The 20275-nt window shown below is 28.0% G+C and overlaps 3 protein-coding genes and 1 long non-coding RNA gene across 15 annotated transcripts; 1 reads left to right on the top strand and 3 right to left on the bottom strand.

Moving 5' to 3' along the window:
- Positions 1–249: 249 nt before the first annotated feature.
- LOC105146231 (uncharacterized) lies at positions 250–5899 on the bottom strand. 4 transcript variants are annotated; one of them, XM_011056366.2, is made up of 6 exons: positions 5759–5899; positions 3591–4838; positions 3310–3503; positions 2981–3172; positions 2660–2847; positions 250–2062 (listed from the first exon to the last, which is right to left on the bottom strand). In XM_011056366.2, exons 2-6 carry the CDS (start codon positions 4813–4815, stop codon positions 1888–1890), a joined length of 1974 nt encoding a protein of 657 aa, XP_011054668.1. In that variant the 5' UTR covers positions 4816–4838; positions 5759–5899; the 3' UTR covers positions 250–1887. The 4 variants fall into 4 exon arrangements, with proteins under 4 accessions (XP_011054668.1, XP_011054669.1, XP_011054667.1 ...); XM_011056367.2 differs by having other exon boundaries at positions 3591–4841; positions 5759–5897; XM_011056365.2 differs by lacking the exon at positions 5759–5899 and adding an exon at positions 5302–5645 and having other exon boundaries at positions 3591–4841.
- Positions 5840–7673, top strand: BORCS7 (BLOC-1 related complex subunit 7). 9 transcript variants are annotated; one of them, XM_011056358.2, is made up of 5 exons: positions 6015–6187; positions 6422–6533; positions 6612–6674; positions 6739–6986; positions 7081–7673. In XM_011056358.2, exons 4-5 carry the CDS (start codon positions 6849–6851, stop codon positions 7258–7260), a joined length of 318 nt encoding a protein of 105 aa, XP_011054660.1. In that variant the 5' UTR covers positions 6015–6187; positions 6422–6533; positions 6612–6674; positions 6739–6848; the 3' UTR covers positions 7261–7673. The 9 variants fall into 9 exon arrangements, with proteins under 9 accessions (XP_011054663.1, XP_011054662.1, XP_011054665.1 ...); XM_011056361.2 differs by lacking the exons at positions 6015–6187; positions 6422–6533 and adding an exon at positions 5840–5980 and having other exon boundaries at positions 6612–6663; XM_011056360.2 differs by lacking the exons at positions 6015–6187; positions 6422–6533 and adding an exon at positions 5840–5980.
- A 155-nt stretch (positions 7674–7828) lies between these two features.
- On the bottom strand, positions 7829–9859 carry LOC105146232 (ubiquitin thioesterase otubain-like). The gene is made up of 5 exons (XM_011056368.2): positions 9673–9859; positions 9553–9605; positions 8900–9199; positions 8457–8660; positions 7829–8295 (listed from the first exon to the last, which is right to left on the bottom strand). The coding sequence occupies exons 1-5, from the start codon at positions 9713–9715 to the stop codon at positions 8098–8100; spliced, it is 798 nt and encodes a 265-aa protein (XP_011054670.1). The 5' UTR covers positions 9716–9859; the 3' UTR covers positions 7829–8097.
- A 1742-nt stretch (positions 9860–11601) lies between these two features.
- Positions 11602–20183, bottom strand: LOC147910330 (uncharacterized). The gene is made up of 2 exons (XR_015544691.1): positions 19985–20183; positions 11602–12630 (listed from the first exon to the last, which is right to left on the bottom strand). It is a non-coding gene; the product is annotated as an uncharacterized LOC147910330 (long non-coding RNA).
- Positions 20184–20275: the final 92 nt, after the last annotated feature.

Genomic DNA, 20275 nt, shown 5'->3' with positions numbered 1-20275 from the left:
AAATTAATTAATAATAAATGTTTAATTAAACGATAGGTATTTCATACTTAATTTAGTACAAAAAAAATTAGAATTGAGCAATATACACGCTACAGATTAAAAAATAGAATTTCATTTCTACTATATTTTATGTGTAATGTATGAGGTAATTTTTAGTATAATTTGTATAATATAACAGATATTAAAAATTTAGTGAACATTATTTCTTTTATCTGAAACAATAAGTAATGCCAATATCAACACAGGGTGTTTGAGTGTAATTTAAACGCAATTTATTAAGAAAATGAATACATGGATATATTTCGATCCTCATCAATACAATTAATTACACGATACAAATTATTCGGATGAAAAAAATGCTTCACTACATGGGTTAATGATCAAACTATTTATTAGATGTCCACTTGTCGAATTTTTATCATTAAATTGTCCGATTTGATGAAGTTAAAGAGTTGTGTGAACCAAGTGTAACGCTATTATTATTTCTTTTTATATCTCTATTTTATAGAATATTTATAATAATAATTTTATGTAAAGAGCATTATATACAAAAAATGTTGTTCATTAATAAGCCATATAAATTTTTTAGAAAAATAAGATATTATGATGAGAGAAGTAAATTAAAAAAAATTCTAATATTTTATCATACATACTTATATATATTTATAATATTTTATCATATATACTTATTATATATATATTCTTTCTTATTATATATATAAAAATACATTCTTTAATTTCATCCTAGCACATATTAATAGAATTAATAAGAGTTTTCCATTAGCGTATTTATAATCTTATTTTATGTCATTATATATATATTACATATTATAAATATGCTAATGAAAAACCATAGAGGTATAAATAGAGGATGAAATCTCCCAGTTTCTATTTATTATATTTTTGTAGTTTATTTAAAAACGTTATAATAATTCAATATAAATATAATGATGTAATGAGGAAAAGCCATTTTCCATAAGGAAACAAATTTTGAACTAATCATCAATATTATTAAGAAATGGATATCCTTTGGTTACATCGTAATCAAGTAAATAGAAATACGATATCGTAGTCTGTTATCATAGAACATAGAATGGAACATAACCATTAATTTGATTGGAGTAAAGTTTCAATTTTGAATGAGAAAAGGAGTTACAATAAGAGATTAATTTCTGAGTCAATTTTTATCAAAAAACAGAAAAATGGATTAAATTAACAAAATGATACGAAATTATTGAACCCCCTATATTATGATTTAGTTGCGGAAGATTTCTATGTTTTAAAATCTTGATTTTAATTTCGACGGACGTATTCTTATTTTTACACATATTTATTTTTATATTTATTTTGGAATCGTCGGCTCACTTTGTAATTTTGCTCTGAACTCTCACACAATACAAATATCTCTCTATAATTTCACAATGTAACAGACCATCGTTAATCTGATTCCAACGTAAATTTTTAGTGATTTTGATTTTATAATTATAATTTGACTATATTAATTTTGGTATTCTATTTTAGTGATAATTTCTAAAACATGCAGTTTGTTTATTCAGCAAAATATAATAGACATTGAAGATTTTAAGTAGTGACAATAGATTAACGATGATTTGGTGATTTAGTGCTTACATATATATAATTGTTTATCCTACCAACCATTTTATACACTAACCCAATATCAGGTTGAAACCTGTATTCCAATTTTAATTTAATATATATATTGTTACACACGAACAATTAGTGGTGGCTCACATTGGCTTTTCCTCATTACATCATTATATTTACATTGAGTTTATCTTGAAGAGCCTTATATTGTATTAATTTAATTTGTTATTATAATAATTCATCATAATCAAAATAACGTTTTTATTACAAATAAATAATACATCAATCATCTTCATCCTTTTTACGTCTTTTCTTATTTAATATTCGATAACGTCGCCAAATGGAATGTCTTGTTCTGTGAAGAACTTTAGCCAAATCAGCATATTTACGTTTTACTTCAAGAGATGGATTATTTTCTAAATGATCTATTATCATTTCATCTTCTTCAGGTTTAAACCTAGCCATTTTTATTTAATATTTCATTACTATTGTTATAAATTATACTTAACACTAAAGTTATACTTCACAATTATATAAAAATACATATAAGATCAAAATCATGTACAATGTGCCATGCATTAATGACATCCTTTTTGAGTGTGGACTATAGTGTAAAAATCAAGCAAATTATTCAAGTTTCTAGGTTATTTGATGCTATCATTAGCTTAGTGAGTTTGCGATTGGATGAGATTGCTGTGATTTTTACACTGATCTACATTGAAAAAAGATAGCATTTATGTAGACGGCAGTGAGATCTATTCTTGAAAAATATCGCATAATAATAAAAAAAAATGTGAAAGAACAACTATATTTGTTGAATGGAAGATAAAGATGAAAGCGTGAAAGGAAAACATTGTAATAAAATAAATAATATAAGGAACATATCGCGGCAAATGGCATCGACAAAGAAAAAAATTTCATCAAGCAGAAATCTTTGTAATAATATCTTTATAAAAATTCTATATCATACTTATATTATATATTATATTCGTATGTGATATATTCAAGAATATAGATAAATATTTGTATATAAATATATTTTATTATATATTACCTGCGTTGAAGATTATTCTCATATAAATTTTTAAATCTATGATAGACACTATATAAAGTTCTCTCTGGTAAACCATTGGCTAAAAATTGTACAAATTTCCGTCTTTCTCTAGTATTACGCATGTATGTCAAATTGCCAATTCTTAATCGTAAAAACGGTTTACTTTTATTTACATCCCAATTGTGTATCTGTTTCAAAATCAACATTGTAAAAACTTCTGCATTAGTTATATATATTTATTTATAAGTTTAAAAATGTTTAAATTTTATTCTAAATATATTTCTAAGAATTAGATAATAAGCAGATATCTTGCATACTAACCTTGCAAAATGTTTTCCAATTATTAGCAATAATATTGTCCTCTTCAAAAGAATATGAGCCTTTCTTGATTGGTATTATTTTTTCAAATTCTTCTATTTCCTTTCGTGTCGGCATATGAGACCCAGCTCGTGTTTCAATCATATGCTGTGGTGGTACCGTGTGTCTTAATTGCACGTTTAAATTGTACAATTTCTGCAATGAAAAATAGTTATATAAATATATGTATATATATATATATATATATATATATATATATATATATATACATATACACATATTTTATTTAAAAAACTTTTTATCAAATTAAAATTTTTTCAAGATTATATTACGAATATTTCTGTTTGGCAAGGTCTCTCTGCTGATGCCATTTGCCGCGCTAGATATGTTACTTCACTGCAATATTCTTCTATATCTTCATCTCCAGATTTATTCTTTACCCTATGAATGTATTTGCTCTCACAAAATTTCTTCGAATCATGATTTTTTTCCTGTAATGTCTTCATCCTATTTCCGATACCTTCATCTATGATAGAAAAGAATATATAATAATATAATATTTTTATGTAACATTCTTATACATAATATTCTTTCACTATGCCTTCATCCTTACATTCAATTGTATCTTCACTCTTCAACTCTTTTTTTAAATCGCTATCTGTATTCTGTGATATTTCTATTCCATTTTTGATATTTTCACTTTTGCATTCAACTTTCTCAACATTTATATTCTCTGATTTTTTCATTAAATTATCATTATTCTGTGACATTTCTATCCAATTTCGGATATTTTTATTCTTAAATCTCTTAAGTTTAACTTTATAGGCATTTTTATTTTTAGATTCTTCCATCGAATTATTATCTTGTGATATTTTTACGTTACTTCCAATATCTTTATCTTTGCACTTAATTTGAGCATTTTCATTTTCCGATTTTTCCGTCGAATCGCTATCTTCATCCCATGAGACTTTTTTCTTATTCAGGATATTGTCACCTTTGTATTTAACTTCATGAATATTTTTATTCTCCAATACTTTCATTGAATTGCTACCTTCATCCTGTGAAGCTTTTTTCTCATTCTGGATATTTTTGCCCTTGTGTTTAACTTTATGGACTAAGTGTGTTGCTTCAACGCAACACTTTTCTTCCACATCTTCATTTCTAGAACTAGCTTCATCAGTGTATTTGTTTTTCTTGTTTTTATTCTGTGATATTTTTATCTTTTTTTCAATATCTTCATTTTCCGAAACATACATCGAATCGCTATTTTTATCCTGTGATGTGTTTATTTTACTTCTATCTTTAATTTTGCCTTTAACTTTATAGACATGTTTATTTTTTGATTTTTCCGTTGAATCACTACCATTTTGTGATATTTTTATATCACTCCACATATCTTTATCTTTGCATATAATTTGATGGGCATCTTTGTCTAATTCTTTCACTGAATCGCTATCTGAATTTTGTGACATTTTTATCTTCTTCTTAATATATTTATTCCTATATTTAACTTCATGGATATCTTCATTTTCTGATTTTTCTATTAAATCATTATTTTCATCTTGCAACATCTTTCTCTTCTCAATATTTTTATCCCTATATTTAACTTTATAGGCATCTTCATTTTCTGATTCTTTCATTAAATTACTATCTTCACTTTGTGACATTCTTGTCCTTTTCCTTATACCTTTATCTTTATATTTAACTTTATGGGTATCATTATTTTCTATTTTTTTCTTCAAATCACAATTTTCATCTTGTGATGTTTTCATCTTAATTTTAATATTTTTGTCAGCAGATTCTTTTTTATTGTGGACATCATTATCCTCATATCCCATTCTGATATTACAAGTAATGCTATCTGCTAAAACATAATCCAGTTTTATTAACAACTTTAAAATTATATTATTATATAAATATCAACTTTGTTTAATTCGACTATATAAGACAATATATTTTACAAACTTTTTGAAACCAACTAATAATCATGTACACATATAAAGTTTTATATTATTCAATAAGATTCAAAAAGATAAGCATTACAAAAACAGTCAAAACATTAAGATTTCAGAATCCTATTTGAATCTATTAAATTGTTTTATATCAAATCATAACATTAAAGACAAAGTAATTCAATTTTTGAGCAATTGAGATATCATAATTTTTACGGAATACTCAGATCATTTCATAGATTTTCATAAACATAAGCGAATGTTTAATAGTTTTTATATAGATTTCAATATTAGGTAAGTACGAGCTCTTAAAAATTAAATATTCTCCTTCATTTGTAATTGCTTGTTAAATAATAGACGTATTGACATTACCTGTTCATATATACTTCGTAGACAATAAAATATATCTTGCAATCTTAAAAAAATATGCAATAAATATGACTTAATATAATATGTAATATAAATAACTTTTAAAACTATTTTTCTCACGTGATGAATTCTAGGTTAAAACAGGTAATGAAACGCCAATTTTACAAAAAAAACGCCATTTGCACTATGCTACACTTGTCAGTACTTGTATGGAATAAAGGCTACTGTGTATGAAATTATTTAATGATAAAAATCTAAGATAAACGTCTCGAATGATAGAAAGTCCAATATTGACATTATCACATTTCTAGCGGAATTATTATTGAATATTTTACCGATCAAAATATATTTTATTATACATTTGCACTTTAGATACTTTCATGTGTAGCGGTCTTTAAAACGTTTGACAGAAAACAATTTGTTCGAATCGCATGCGACGCATGCTCCAATTCCAACATACACTAATATTGACTCGTTGACTGGAGTACTTGGTATCAATCATGAAACTTTTTTCCTAGAATGAAAAGTGAAAAGTGAAAAATCTCTATTAATTTCAATGATTATAATTTTCACTTTTCATTTTCCATTCTAGAGATAAAGTTTCATGATTAATACTCTGGATATGGAAACGCTTGCTACTTGGTAAAATGCAACGCGGGAACCAATGAACATGTTAAGAGCTGTAAGTTTATTGGCTATCACGTTATATTTTGCCGCACGGCAAGCGTTTTTGCGTCTAGTGTGTGGGAGCTATAACAACTCCAATAAGCGCGTGAAGTGATTAGCAGTGATTAAGAGCTATAGTAGGAGCATTGGCGCATACGACGCGAACAAATCTCTAAAGTTTTTATTTAAGACCCAGTTTCACAATTCGCTTAACTTAACCGAGGTTTAACTTATTTCTCATCTTTTTCTAATTCTAGAATTGAAAAAAGATAATAATGAATAAGTTGAATTCGGTTAAAAGTTAACCGTCAGTTGTGAAACTGATTAAGTTTGTTTTTTTATTTCTACACTCTCTGAACTTGTATACACACGATGCAATAAGTTGAAATGAGACAAATATACAAACAAATATATAATTTGTTTCACTTCAACTTATTGCATCGTATATGTACACCAGTTTAGAGAGGGCAAGAATAAAAAACAGCAAAAACTTTTATAACCAAACTTTTTTCTTTTTCCTTTATCTTTTCAATTATTTAAAAACGTGTAATTACAAAGAACAGTCAATTGTATGTCAAATTCGTTGCAAGGCATTTGTAATCATTTATAACGCTGTGTGGTGTGTAAAAATCGATCCATTCTTTTAGATGCAACGCATCTAAACGTCAAATACGTAAAAGTGTACATATATAAAAAAAGGTATCTTTAAGGTAATATTAAGTGAGATGCAAATTATAAGGAACATTGCTTTCAATTGTAACGTAATATTTTCAGATAATGAAATAATCTTTCTCATAAAAATACCAATAAACAAAACGCCACAGTCTATCCTGGATAATATTAAGAGCAAGGCTTACCCGACAATTAATGAAAAACAATACAATATGGCTTCAGCATCCAGTACAAGCGCACGTAGCTTGTTCATTGAGTCAAAGATGAGATTGGCAGATAGAGTGCAAGTTAATGTCAACAATATTGCTTCACTTGCTAGGCAGATACAACGAGGTTCCAGAAGCAACGAAGTAATATCTTATTTTTCTAATTGGCTTCTAGGAAAATTGGTTGATATTGTTATGATATTGTTTTGTTACTAAATATATCTTGTTGTCCTAATAGATTTTGACACATGCAGCAAGGAATTTTGCACAACAGGAACATGGATTGGAAATGATAGAATCCAATTTGAAGAAACTTGCACTTATTGCTACTCATTTGGAATATCAAATGGATGCAATTGATAAAAGTTCGGTAATGTTAGAAGAAGTCACTGAGCAAGTACGATCTATGCAACGATAATGTAGGATATATATATATATATATATATATTTTATGTTGTATATAAGAGTTCTATGTGATGAATATCTACAGGATATATATATTTATATTTACAAATATTTATGCAAATGTTATTATATATTGCAGGATTGATTATTAATTTTAAGAACATGCGTCTTTCTAAATTTGTAATATATTATAATTTGAAAATTATTTATGTAACATTGTCTTTCTCTTATTTTTCTTTTTGTTATGAATCTTTTGCTGTCAAGTATATGAAGACTAGAAAATGTTTAATTTCTGTGATTTGTAGATTAAGAAAGAATATGCATTGCACTTATTATTCGAAATATTAATTTATATGTATAAATAAAAATATAACTTATTCTGTATGGAAGGAATATGAAGTCAAAATAATATTTTTTTTGAGAGTACTTCAACTATGTATTTGTTTTTTTTTTTAGAAATGAAGCTTGAATTTGTACATTATTTATATAAATATTTAAATAGGAGGGGGGGAAATAATTATGTAAATACTTAAACAAGGAAACAAAAAAAGAGAGAAGTAAAAATTAAATAACACAATATATCAGTTTCTTTGATATTTTTTATTCCAGATAATTAGCCTTAAAATTAAAAATAATTCTTATAAACATTATGATATATCGACAAACTCATAAACGCATTTAAGAGTTTCTAAAATGTGTACACAAAATCTGCTTCTTCTGTTTACAAATTAAAGATAATACATTGTATTATAATTAAAATATTTTTGAAAATAGAGTTTAAAGTTTAGATCTGGCCATTTTAGAAATCGTTTTATACCATATTAAAAAAATCGACGTAATGTCAGATTCATCAAGGATAAAGAATATCATAATGACCAGGACGATATAATAAGTGCACAGCTGGTATAGCACCTTCAGGGAAGTCGTGAGCAGTCACTTCAGTTCCTGCACCTCTGTCCATGTAACGAACTCTAACACCAGTTCCTAGGGCACTACTCATTGCTATAATGTGAATATGGTCAGATTCCTTATACATTGGTTCGACCTCCTAGCAAAAAAAAAAAGAAGTATAATAAATACATTAAAATAAATATAAAAAAATTCAACACTAAGAAATAGAAGCAATGGCCATGGTATAAATATAAAAAAATATACTAGAGTAAATATCAATATAAAAAGATTGATGGAATGCTAACATCAGATACGAACCTGATGGCAAAATTCTGAAATAGTACGTTCCCCCTCAATAAAATGTTGGTAAAAATCAGCATCACGCTGCAACTGACCAGATGTAATTAATCTAAGATACACAACAACATAATCGGAATAACCTTGTTCATTGAACAATTTATGTAATTCCATGTGACTGGAATCTGTGTCACTACCACCTACTTTGTCAATAACTTCCATAAACTGTAACAAAAATTCATGAAAACAACTCGTGTTCCTCACAATAAATTCTGTTGTGCCATCATACTAGCTAATCAAACATCATATACACATACATTTATATATACTATATAGGCTATGAAAATCTTGTATATTATATAATAATATATATATTTTTGAAAAATATAACAATCTCATAATTTATGTTTATAAGTTAATACATGTAAATAAAATGATTTAAAACTAAAAGAGTAAAGTCTTACCGTATCATGAAAGTCTTCAACTGTAAATTGGGGAAAACCTAGAGCTACAAGGCTATCCTTGCTTTTTAAAGCTAAATCACGAAATTTTTCGTACTCATCTTTATTCCCAATTAATTTCTCCAAATAAGCATAACTAAATGCTCTAAAGAAACAATTGCCATCTGGTCTAGTTCTCCTAATGTAAGAATATTTTTGAGCCAAGGCTTTTGCCTTCGAAAGGTATACATCGTCTTCCGCATATTCTTGTTCTAAGCTTTTCAGTGGTTCCTTTTCACCAACTAATGCTATAGATTCCGAAATCTGAAATGTAGAAGATAAATATTAAAAAATGAAAATCTTATGGAAGTTTTAATATTCATTCAAAAGAAAATATTTTATAATTTGTCAAATTAGTCTTTACGAAGTGATATTATTAAAAACAATAAAATATAATTGCTTGAATATAGTTATGTTTTATCAAATAATAAAAAAATTGAAACTAATAAAATAAATAATCTTTATTTCACATTGAGACTCTCACAAATAAAAAAATACTTCTATAAAGTTATTTAATTTGAATATATAATAAATTTTATTTCTAATCACATGAATTAAATAGAACTTAATACGTCTTCAAAGATTCATTTTAAACATAACACAAACGATATATTAACCTCCTTCTCGATACGTCTCTGTTGTTGAAGTATCAACTCGTCCTGGTTGACATCTGTAATAAAGATTAGGATAATAAATTACCCGGCTTGATTTCTCAATAATAAATTACGTTAAGAAACCTGTGTTTTCTACGGGTTGCTCCTTAAGCGAGTTATTTTCCATATCTCAGAAGACTGCTAAATTTCACAACGGCTGTCAAATTATCAATCGTAAACAAAAGCTTGATGTTTCCATGTGAAGTTAAAAAGATGTTTGCCAGTGTTTGCTGCTGTGCTTCAAGCTCTTGTGTTGGCAGCATTATCGAACAGATTCAATCTAGGTAGTTTACGTGACGAGTTAATACAGATGGTAATGGCACAATCGACTGGTTGGTGGCTGCACGATCGACTCACCGCGGTATTCTTTGAATTCATCTCAAATTTACATATACAATTTAATTATGCCAATTACTGCCGATGAAGTGATATTAAAAAATAGCAATTTAAAAAAAAATTAGGTTACTTTTGTAATTAAATACCTTAATTCAAATAAAATTTTTGTCACATTATTGCTAATTGGATATTTAGAGTTTTCTGATTAATTTGCTGTTGAATTTTCTAGTATAGAAACATTTTCTATGTGGGAAATGATAATCTTTAAAAATGTTAATTAACTTATTCATTATATTTTTACATATACTAAAAATATAATATAATTTGATATACTATAATAATAATTTTAATTAAAAGCAAACAGTAAATAAATTTTATGTTTAAAAATGATACTTCTAAATCATAAAAATTTTTTATTATCTCTGTCAAATATTTTGTTATTATTCTAATCAACAAAATATATTAGATTCATATTTTGTATTTCTAAGTTTTATGCATATACAACCGCAATTAAATTTAATTTAGTTATCAACAATCGGTTATGTTTTGCATTACTATTTGATTGAGAAAATTTTAATTATTATATATTTATTAGCATTTTAAATTTCTCTAATATATTGATTATAAAATAATATTTAATATTAACAAATACTTTTTAATATATAAAAATCTGACATTTCATTTGTAGGTAAATTCATGTACGTTCCATATATACATCTTTACTGACCTCTACTGTAGAAGACTGTATATACATATAGTTATATTTTAAAGCCATGGTAACTAGCTATAGTAATAGCAGTTTATTCAAACGTTCGATTTGTTAATTCATTATTAAATAATAAAGAAACTTATTGTTAACTCTTCTGTTAAAGAAGAGTTCTGTTTATTTAAGAAATAATTTAACGAAACAAATTAATTTTACGAATAAATTTTGTTAGTTCAGATATAGATAGATAATTATGATAATTATATTTTATTTAAAATATTTTGACGTAAAGCATTAATATACAATATAACTTAATTTTTTAGTTTAGCAGATAAAGGTAAACATTAATTTTATGTATATTTTTCTAAATTTTATTTAATACATTTTAATATTAATATTTTATTATTTTATAAATTTTCATATTTTTCTAAAATTTATAAAATGAAAATTTGATTATTACTTACAAAACAAGCAACAATAGTATAATATTTAATAATATATCTACATTATTTGATATATTAACATATACTTGCGTAAATGGCACAGTGGAATTTACACACGTACGTATTTTCAATTAATAATTTCGTTTATTTTAGCTTAGGCAAGATTGCATTTTGTGTCTATATGATCACGCGTGTATATATGTATATATGCGTGAGTATACAGATATGTGTATTTATGTATTATTATCGTACGCAGCACGTACATCCAATTGAATCAATTCTTAATAAACGTAAATTTTTCTCAAAAATTATTGTTAATTTTTCTTAAAAATTATCGTTTAATATCATTATACAATTAAAGATGTGCTTCGTAATACAATAAAAATAAGAAGTAATGCATGTGATGTAAAAATACAAATGATATAAAAATATTAGACTTTGAAACTTGTTAAACAATATTATCAATTTTTAATGACTAATCATACAGGGTGGGCCATCTATTGGTACGTTTTTAAAAATGCGATCAAATGAGCATACATTGATATTTTTTATTAATTTTTTTTTTGTTGTGAAGCTAAAAGTATCCGCGTCAAGAATGAAAAACGATTTCGTTCATGTGGCTCCCTCTACTGGCCTTACAGTATGCCATTCGGTCACCCCAATTATTAATGACATTTTGGACTACCTCGGCGCCAATTTCACTCAAAACAGTCGTAATATAATGTCATCCACTAACATCCCTTTCTCACGAACTTTCCTCACCAATTTGCGTATAGCTCCTTCGGTGGGTGCTCTATCACGACCCATATTTCTTTTCAAAATTCGTACAGTTTCGGCGACACAGCACTGACTTTGAAAATAAGTTTTTAAAATTTCAAAACGCTCTTCAAGAGAAAACATGTTGTTTCGTGCCGCGGACGGTATGACTAATAAACTGTCAAAATTTCGGGTCTGTAGCTCGTTCGGTGTTGCCATACGACGAAATTCAAAAACGTACCAATAGATGGCCCACCCTGTATTTCTGTTAAGCGCCCATCATTTTTTATCACAATTTCGTACAACTTTATTGTATTTTATTGTTTATGTTTTATATTATGGTTTACTTTATTTCTTAAATATTTTCGTATCTTGTTTTATACAATATATATATATATATAATATATTATATATATGTGTCTGTGCAAAATAATTTTATTCCTTTTCGATTTTCTGTGTTTTGAATCAAGTTAAATTTGTATTCTATCCTATTTTAATTTGGGAATTCGATCAATTTGTGACCGCGATTTGTCCGCTTCAAATCTGATCTCACGAAGATTCCAGTTCACTTTGATTGTTCAACTAAATTCTCTCGTTGTCTCAAACAACTCCGAGATAATGTAAATCGAGATAATGTAAGGAATAATTAGGATTCCTACCGCGGAAGCGTGACGCAGCAGGTAATTAGCTGTAGATATATCGCCCAGGAGAGCATTGGTACTAATCTGTCTGGTATAGTTTCATTATCGCGTCCGCAATCGTATATTGCTCTTCCGGTCTGGTGAACAGATTCGATTTCACCTGCGACAATTTATATATTATATTGGGAGTGTGCATTAATTTTAAAGGATTTTTTGGTAAAAATATGGCTTTATAGTGAAAAAATGGTTACAAATTGATCATTCAAAATATTGTCCATCACTAGCCACTACTTTTTTCCCATCTTTCTGATAATAGATAAATTCCACGTCGAAAGAACGATACATTTTTTGAGGTTGTCCACGAATCGACCTATTTTTTGGTATCTTCATAAGAATGGAAGCGTTGCTCAGACAAACCATAAGTCATCGATCGAAATAGGTGGTAATCGGAAGGAGCAATATTTGGAGAATACGGCGGGTATGATAGGACATCCCAGTTAAGCGCTTCTAACGTTTTCTTGATCGGTTTCGCAACATGTGGCTGAGCGTTGCTGGAAAATTACTTTGTCGTGTTTTTTCGCGTAATCTAGTCGTTTTTGCTTCAATGCTCAGTTGCATCAATTGTTGTTGATAGCGTTCCCCAGTGATGATTTCATTGGGTTGGAGCTCATAACATACTACACCCAGCTGATCCCACCAAATACAGAGCATGAACTTGGCGCCATGAATATTCGGTTTTGCCGTCGATATTAATGATTCGCCTGCATTATGATTTTTTGCGCTTCGGATTATCGTATCCATTTTTCATCACCCATCACGATACGATCCAAGAAACTTTTTCTTCTGTATCTTTGAAGCAATAATTCGCAAGTCATTTTGCGCCTTTCGAGGTTCCTTGGCTTCAACTCGTACGACACCCAATTTCCTTGCTTTTGAATCATTCCAATGGCTTTCAAAGGAAATCGTTGATCGATCAACATTTAATGATTCTACAAGTCCTTTTTGCGCTTGACTCGGGTCTTGATCGAATAAAACTTCTACTTCCTCATCTCCAAACTTTTTCGGTTAGCCTGGACATTCCTTATCTTCCGTGTCAAAATCACCTTTTTTATAGCGTCGAAATTAGTACTCATGTTGAAATCGATGGAATATAATCACCATAAGCTTTCGACAGCATTCGTTGACTTTCGGCAGTATTTTTCTTCAAATGGAAGCAAAAAAGCAAAGCTTCCCGCAAATTGCGTTTTGTTGGCACAAAATTCTACATATTCAATGTTAAAAAAAAACAATGTTATTTATACTTCGGCAAAATGACACATACTGAAAACTAAAGTCACATCGCCACATGATGGTGCTTTGAACATGAAGATAGCAACAATATGGATGCGATAATATTAGTTAGTGAAAATCCTTTAAAATTAATGCACATTCCCAATATGTAAAATATGTTTATATATGTTCATACATCCTTCTTTCTTTTGTAAAATTACTTTTTAGTGTAGTAAAAATAATAATGAAAATATAAAAAATAATTAAAGGGATAATTTTCGGATTGTTTGTTTTAGAAAAAAACAAGTGTGGGAAAAATGTAAAAAAAATTGCTCATACATAATTATGCATAAATTTATGTATAATTATACGTAAGTAATTTTTTTACATTCTTCAAACCTAATTTTTTCTAAAACAAATAATGCGAAAATTATCTTTTTAATTATTTTTAATGTTTTCATATTACTATTATTATTTGTATTACATATATATATATTTATATATATAAGAATATATATTAGGTGTTGGAATTAATTCGTAGCGTTTTACAAGTGATGGGAAGTACTTTCATTAATGTATTTTTTAATGCTCATGTGAAATAAATAACATTCTTTCATTAAAAAACGCTACGAATTAATTCCAACACCTAATATAAAGAATAGCCAAAAATATCATGAATACAACATTTTTACAATGATATTATAAAAATACAAATAAAAACGGTGTCATATATATTGTGATTATCATAAATATTAAAATTTTTTTCAACAATAATAATTTAAAATAATATCATAAAAAACGATGTCGTATACATTGTGTCAGTAGCCACCTTGCTCACTTTAAATGACAAATTGTCATTTTTGAATATTTATGCGTGTTTATGTATGTTGATACATATTCGTGCATAAAAAATTTTTTATCGGGAAGTGATAATATTTCAAATGAACAAATAATTAAATATATTTCTTATTTATCTTATCAAACTTAAATTAATTACTTATTTATATTAAAAATATAACAAATATTTATTATCTAATAAACAAATAATTAATTTAATGGTTATTTATTTGATAGATAATAAATAATTTCTTTTATGCTATATTTAATTATTACAAATAATAAATATATAACTATATTAATTAATTACTATAAACAATCACATTTTTGGACAATAATTAACACGTTATTTTAATAAATTTCTAAATTTTAACTTTAAGAACGTTACATTTTTTGCATATAAAAAAGAAAAAGTAAGCTGCATTTAATCAAGCATATTCTAGTGCTCGTTTAGTGTTATATATACTCTTATACTTTTACCTATGTTTATGAATTAATTTCGCATGTTTTTTAAATGTATTTTATAGATAAATGTGTATCGTCGACTAAAATTAAACAGCCCGGCGGAATACGTTGTATTCGAAGATGACTGGCAGAAACACAAGAGAGTGGAAGAGACTCTGCCTTGAATATCCTATCTGTAAACGGGATTAAATCCCTAATTGAATGGTTGGAAATTATCGTTTGTCTCACTTGTACAATTTATGCACGCTTGTTTTTATTATCACCATTTAGCTTCGCACGCTCGGTTAAGCGGCTTAACGTCATCCTGATTAGCAGCCACCGCCGCGGACGAGACTGCGCGCACGGGACACTATTTTCTCGGATTAATAGTCAAAGTTTTTTTTTCTTCTCTGTGCATACACGTAAAATTTTCACTGCATGCTAGTAGACGCTAGAAATTTCAACGATTAAGCGCAACTATCATTTCTCATCTCGTTCGCATGCAAACAAACGTCGTAAACTGCAAATTTTATCAGTTAAAAGGAAGTGTTCATTAAATTCTCCGATTTAACACGACCGGACGAAATTAATTTCGCAAAAGAGAACGGATACAAGCACAGTCGTTGACGGAATAACAAATTAATAGGTCAAATCACATAAGAGACGAAATTTACCATACCGTTCTCTCTCACTGTGTGTCCGTAATATTTTGCTAAAGATGAGAGTTAATGCGATAATCGATATTGGAGAAGGTATGTCAGATCACGGAAACTGAGGATTATAGACACTATCAATTTTACAAATAGTCAAAAACTTGTTATATCTAACATAACATTTATTAAGCACATGAATAAGATAACACAAGTCTACATGACATTTTGCGGTTCAAAAATCAGAATAGTTTCTTGTATTTTTGTGAGTCCGAATATGTAAGTAAGAATTCCATATAATTTCATATTGAGTTTATGAAAAGGAATGGAATTTTGTGAAAAAGCTTTTTTTATTACTTTTGAAAATTCATAGATGACGAATCCAATGTGCGATAGATTTCGAAAAGGGCAAAATTATGCATAATAATGTACTTTAATATGAAAATATTGAAATTTTTACCGGTATTATATTAAATCTCTTGTATAATTTTTATATGAGTTTTGTTGCGCAGTGTCAAGTAGAACAATTAAAATACTTTATGCAATCCCAATGCGAAAACATTGCAAATAGTAAAAATTTCAATAATAGATTAGATATATGGAAATGAAAGATCATATTTTGTAAAAAAATATTTATTTGATTAACATAAAAATTATAATTATTTATATTATTAAATTAATGAAATAATTTTTTTGTGAAATACGATCTCTTATTCCTATATTAAGTCCGATATTGAAATTTTTATTATTTGGTTTCATACTGGGACTGCATGAGACAATTGTTCTATTTGATATTGTGTGACTAAAACTCATTCCTAAAATAAAAATAAAGCGCACAAGAGATTTGATGTCGAGGTAAAAAGGTTTAATATTTTCATATTAAAATACAATGTTTAAACAATAATTTGAGTCTATTTTGAAATTTCTTGCTCATGGATTCGCTAGTTACGAATTTTTAAAAGTAATTTTTTACATTATAACCAATATTGCTCCTATATGTGATCGTTTTATTTTTAATTTTGCTTTACAAAAGATGAGCTAATATATGTATATTTTTAAATTAATTTTTAAAAATGTGTTTTTAGGAAACTTTAATCACATTTTACTTAACTTTTAAACTTGACGTAATAGTACAGTATTTCACGTAATAGTACAATATATACAGTATTTCTTCTTGCAAATTTGGCATACAAAAACCTATTCTTCTTTTATAAATTATAAAAAAAAGTAAAATTTGCATTTGTGTAACTATTGAAAAGAATATTTAACCATTAACGTTTTTAATGATTTCCTTTTCTCGATAAAAATCTCACATCGTATATCATACTCGACATTAGAGAGTTAGTTAGAATTTATTAGAATTTATTTAAATAAAATTACAATAAGGAGTTTATTTCTGTTCTTTTTTTTTTCACGAAATATGAAATTCATTTTAGATTTGGGTTAAATAATTTTAAAATAGAAATCGCGTTTCTATTTATAACTATTAAGAGATGTCTCGCGTTAAATATATTTTTTAATTTGTATGCAAATGAAAAAGAATTTCAAGGTATGTGTGTTTTAATATAAATTTTTTTTTCTTAAAGTTTATCTTAAAAATATGATAAATATGAAAAATATGATCGGAACAATATTTCCAAGAATTTTAATGTAAATCTGTCTCATTTATTAATAAAGTATACTACAATAAAGTATAAAATAAGTTTGATTTTACTAAAATGCATGGTAAAAAATCTTTAAAATATTGTATCGTACCACAACTACCGCACTTTCAGGATAAATTTTAAAAGAAAATTTTCTCCGTGTACTTTTATATGTGCGTGATATCTATAATATATTTCTTTATATTATATTGTACAAGATTACAAATAAAATTAATGTAATATTGTAATAATATTGTAATAAAATTTTATGCTGAACTCTGATACGAATTATTATTGTTCAAAGGAGGCTTTATAGATTCTTAATGTATGAGACTTCAAAAATTGTGTATGTGTAAAAATTAAAACTTTTTATGATATTGTTAGAAAGAATGAAGATAAGAAAGGAAAAATCTCATAAATTACGTGTAAAGAACAAATATGCATATTTTTGATTTTCATGAAGAAATGAGAGGCAAATGCAATAGAAGAAAAATAGAGAAAAGCCTCTTGCCGAAATTTCGATCGTTTGAGATTAACAAGAGCTGCAAATTAGATTGCACCTAGTAAAATATCTTGTTGTTTCGCAAATTTATCAACTTGTCGAACGCTGTAAAATAGCGTATTTTTAACGGCAAATCCCGATTGTTTTTGTTTTAAAGCTAATCATGCTATACCAGCGTACTATTGTACAAGTAAAAGGAGATAACGCGCAAGTAAACGAGGACTATTGTTTCCGCAGCGTCTAACAAATGGTTAATTACCGTACCGCGGCTACAGGAATGCGTTATTGTTTGCAAGTACTGAAAAGGACGCAAACGGGACAGAAGGCCGATCCAGGATGCAATGGATGAAAGGATATAGACGGGGATGGGGATGGGAGAACGGGATAAGAGAACAAAGAGGAGGAATAAAGGGAAATAAGAGCGAAATGCTTTGGAAATTTCAGAGGAAGCGGAAGAGGTCGGAGGCGAAGCGAGGTTAGAGAAAGAAGACGAAGGAGGGTAAGAGGAGTCGCAGTGGAGTACAGTGGAGAGAGAAATCACTCTTTCTCTCCTTCTCTCCTCTCTTGATTCAGTCCCGTTTCCTGACTCATTAGTTTCAAAATGGCGTCTAATCTGATTTACACGGCTTCTTCCTATGGTTCACGGAACACGACAGAGAAGATCTTCGATTATTTTCCGAAGCAGCATAGGTGCTCGGTACTCTTAGTTCTTACGCTGCGCCGCACCGGAGACGGAGAAAGACGTTGTTCGCTCTGCTGCAGCTAACAAAAGTCTGATAGAACGAATTATCGGGTCAATTGGCGAACTTCTCGTCTTCTATTGAACGTATATCAGATGTGCACTGTATGAATCTCAAGCGCGAAGAAACGTCAGTTCGCAGATAAATATTACTGCTATATATTTGATTGTCATGTCTGGCTAAATCGTCATGCTAGAAAATTAGATTAGGAAGATCATTTAGAGAAATTTTTTAATTATAATTTAACTTAAAGATATATTTATACTAAATGTTTTTATGTAAATACTTTTAAAAAATGTTGTACATAAAAATGAATTTTTTTTTAGATCTTTACATTGAAAGAAAAATATTTGGTATTTATGACAATAATTAGATTTAATTTTTACTACGGTAAAAATAATTATGATTAGGAGCTTTATTTTTATCACTATTATTTGTAACGTTAGTAATAATAATCATATTTACAGTTCTACAAGATATATAATTGAAAATGACTATAAATAGTTAAATTGTGGTAATTACAATTATCCTCGAGGTTCTTCACGATGAATTATTAAAAAACAAAAATCATATATTTATATGAAACTATATTTAATGCAATTAAATTTTATTTATGCTAATTATACATATGTATACTAAAAGAAAAGATTGGCTGCTACAGCAAATTGGAAAAATACGGCACAGCATTTTTAATTGACCGCAGTAGCCAATTTTTGGTTGCGTTAGCCTATTCGCAATGTCAATATAGGATTTCGGTAGGCTAACGCAATCAAAAATTGGCTGCTGCAACCAATTAAAAATGCTATGCCACATTCAGCCAATTAGTTCTTTCAATATATTATATATAATAATAAAATATTCAAATAATAACTTCAAAATTGAAGATTCTTGTTTAGAAAATAATAAATATTCGACAAGAATTTATTCTCATGTTCGGCAATGTGCCAGCTAGCTTTGTGCGAACCAACTCTTGTCTCGTGAACGATATCGATAAACGCGAACAATTTTTGTTTGTTAAACAAATGTTCCACGATGTTAATAAATTATACCATTGAAGCCTGCTCAGCCTGCTTTTAATCGACACATATGTATAAGTTTTTCGTTCAATTAACGTGTAACAACAACCCGTGCGAAGAATACTGACCCTTGAATTACAGCACACTGTGGTACGACATATTTCCCGATTATTTATAACTCGATTATTAATAACTTTTATAAAATAAACATATTGTAAACCTTTTTTTTTCAATTGAAATGCCAAACATTAAGGAACATAACGATATTAAGCAAATATATTATATATGTATCTTTATTAATAAAAAAAATAATAAACAATGAAACAAAGCATTAGAAAAAGAAAGCCTATAGTATATCATATGAAAAGACATAAAATATTTACAGTCGGAAAAATTAATTATATGCTACATACGTTTTCTGTTATAGTTTCGTGAACTCATTGTCGCTCGTCTATCGTATGTGGTGCACATTCCACGAAACGATTGCAACATTTCAGCCATCGCATCACCATCGCCTCGTCGAGATTGACGTATTCTCACCCCCGATGCCGTGAGGAATTGCCACAGGGAAATTGGCCCGGTGGTGTCGCACGCGTTACTATCACGAAGAGACGGATCTCTTTGCAAATTTCACCGCAATTTAGCGCCTGCGTTTTCGCAGGCTTTCCCTCTGTGATGCTCCGGCGAGAATATTGTCTCTCTCG

This window comes from Acromyrmex echinatior, chromosome 3 (genome assembly GCF_024713525.1).
Source record: "Acromyrmex echinatior isolate Ae372 chromosome 3, ASM2471352v2, whole genome shotgun sequence".
Taxonomy (NCBI): Eukaryota; Metazoa; Arthropoda; class Insecta; order Hymenoptera; family Formicidae; genus Acromyrmex; species Acromyrmex echinatior.
This window is presented reverse-complemented; position numbering and strand designations above follow the sequence as displayed.

Excerpts from the sequence above, each read along its gene's own strand:
- LOC105146231 (XM_011056366.2), bottom strand. The coding sequence starts at position 4,815 with ATGGGATATGAGGATAATGATGTCCACAATAAAAAAGAATCTGCTGAC. Across the intron at positions 2,848-2,980 it reads ATTGGAAAACATTTTGCAAG|ATACACAATTGGGATGTAAA; the intron begins GTTAGTATGCAA and ends ATTTTGAAACAG. Across the intron at positions 2,063-2,659 it reads GAGAATAATCTTCAACGCAG|GTTTAAACCTGAAGAAGATG; the intron begins GTAATATATAAT and ends AAAAATGGCTAG.
- BORCS7 (XM_011056361.2), top strand. The coding sequence starts at position 6,849 with ATGGCTTCAGCATCCAGTACAAGCGCACGTAGCTTGTTCATTGAGTCA. Across the intron at positions 6,987-7,080 it reads GAGGTTCCAGAAGCAACGAA|ATTTTGACACATGCAGCAAG; the intron begins GTAATATCTTAT and ends TTGTCCTAATAG.
- LOC105146232 (XM_011056368.2), bottom strand. The coding sequence starts at position 9,715 with ATGGAAAATAACTCGCTTAAGGAGCAACCCGTAGAAAACACAG. Across the intron at positions 9,606-9,672 it reads GCAACCCGTAGAAAACACAG|ATGTCAACCAGGACGAGTTG; the intron begins GTTTCTTAACGT and ends TCTTTATTACAG. Across the intron at positions 8,661-8,899 it reads TTGAAGACTTTCATGATACG|TTTATGGAAGTTATTGACAA; the intron begins GTAAGACTTTAC and ends TTTTTGTTACAG.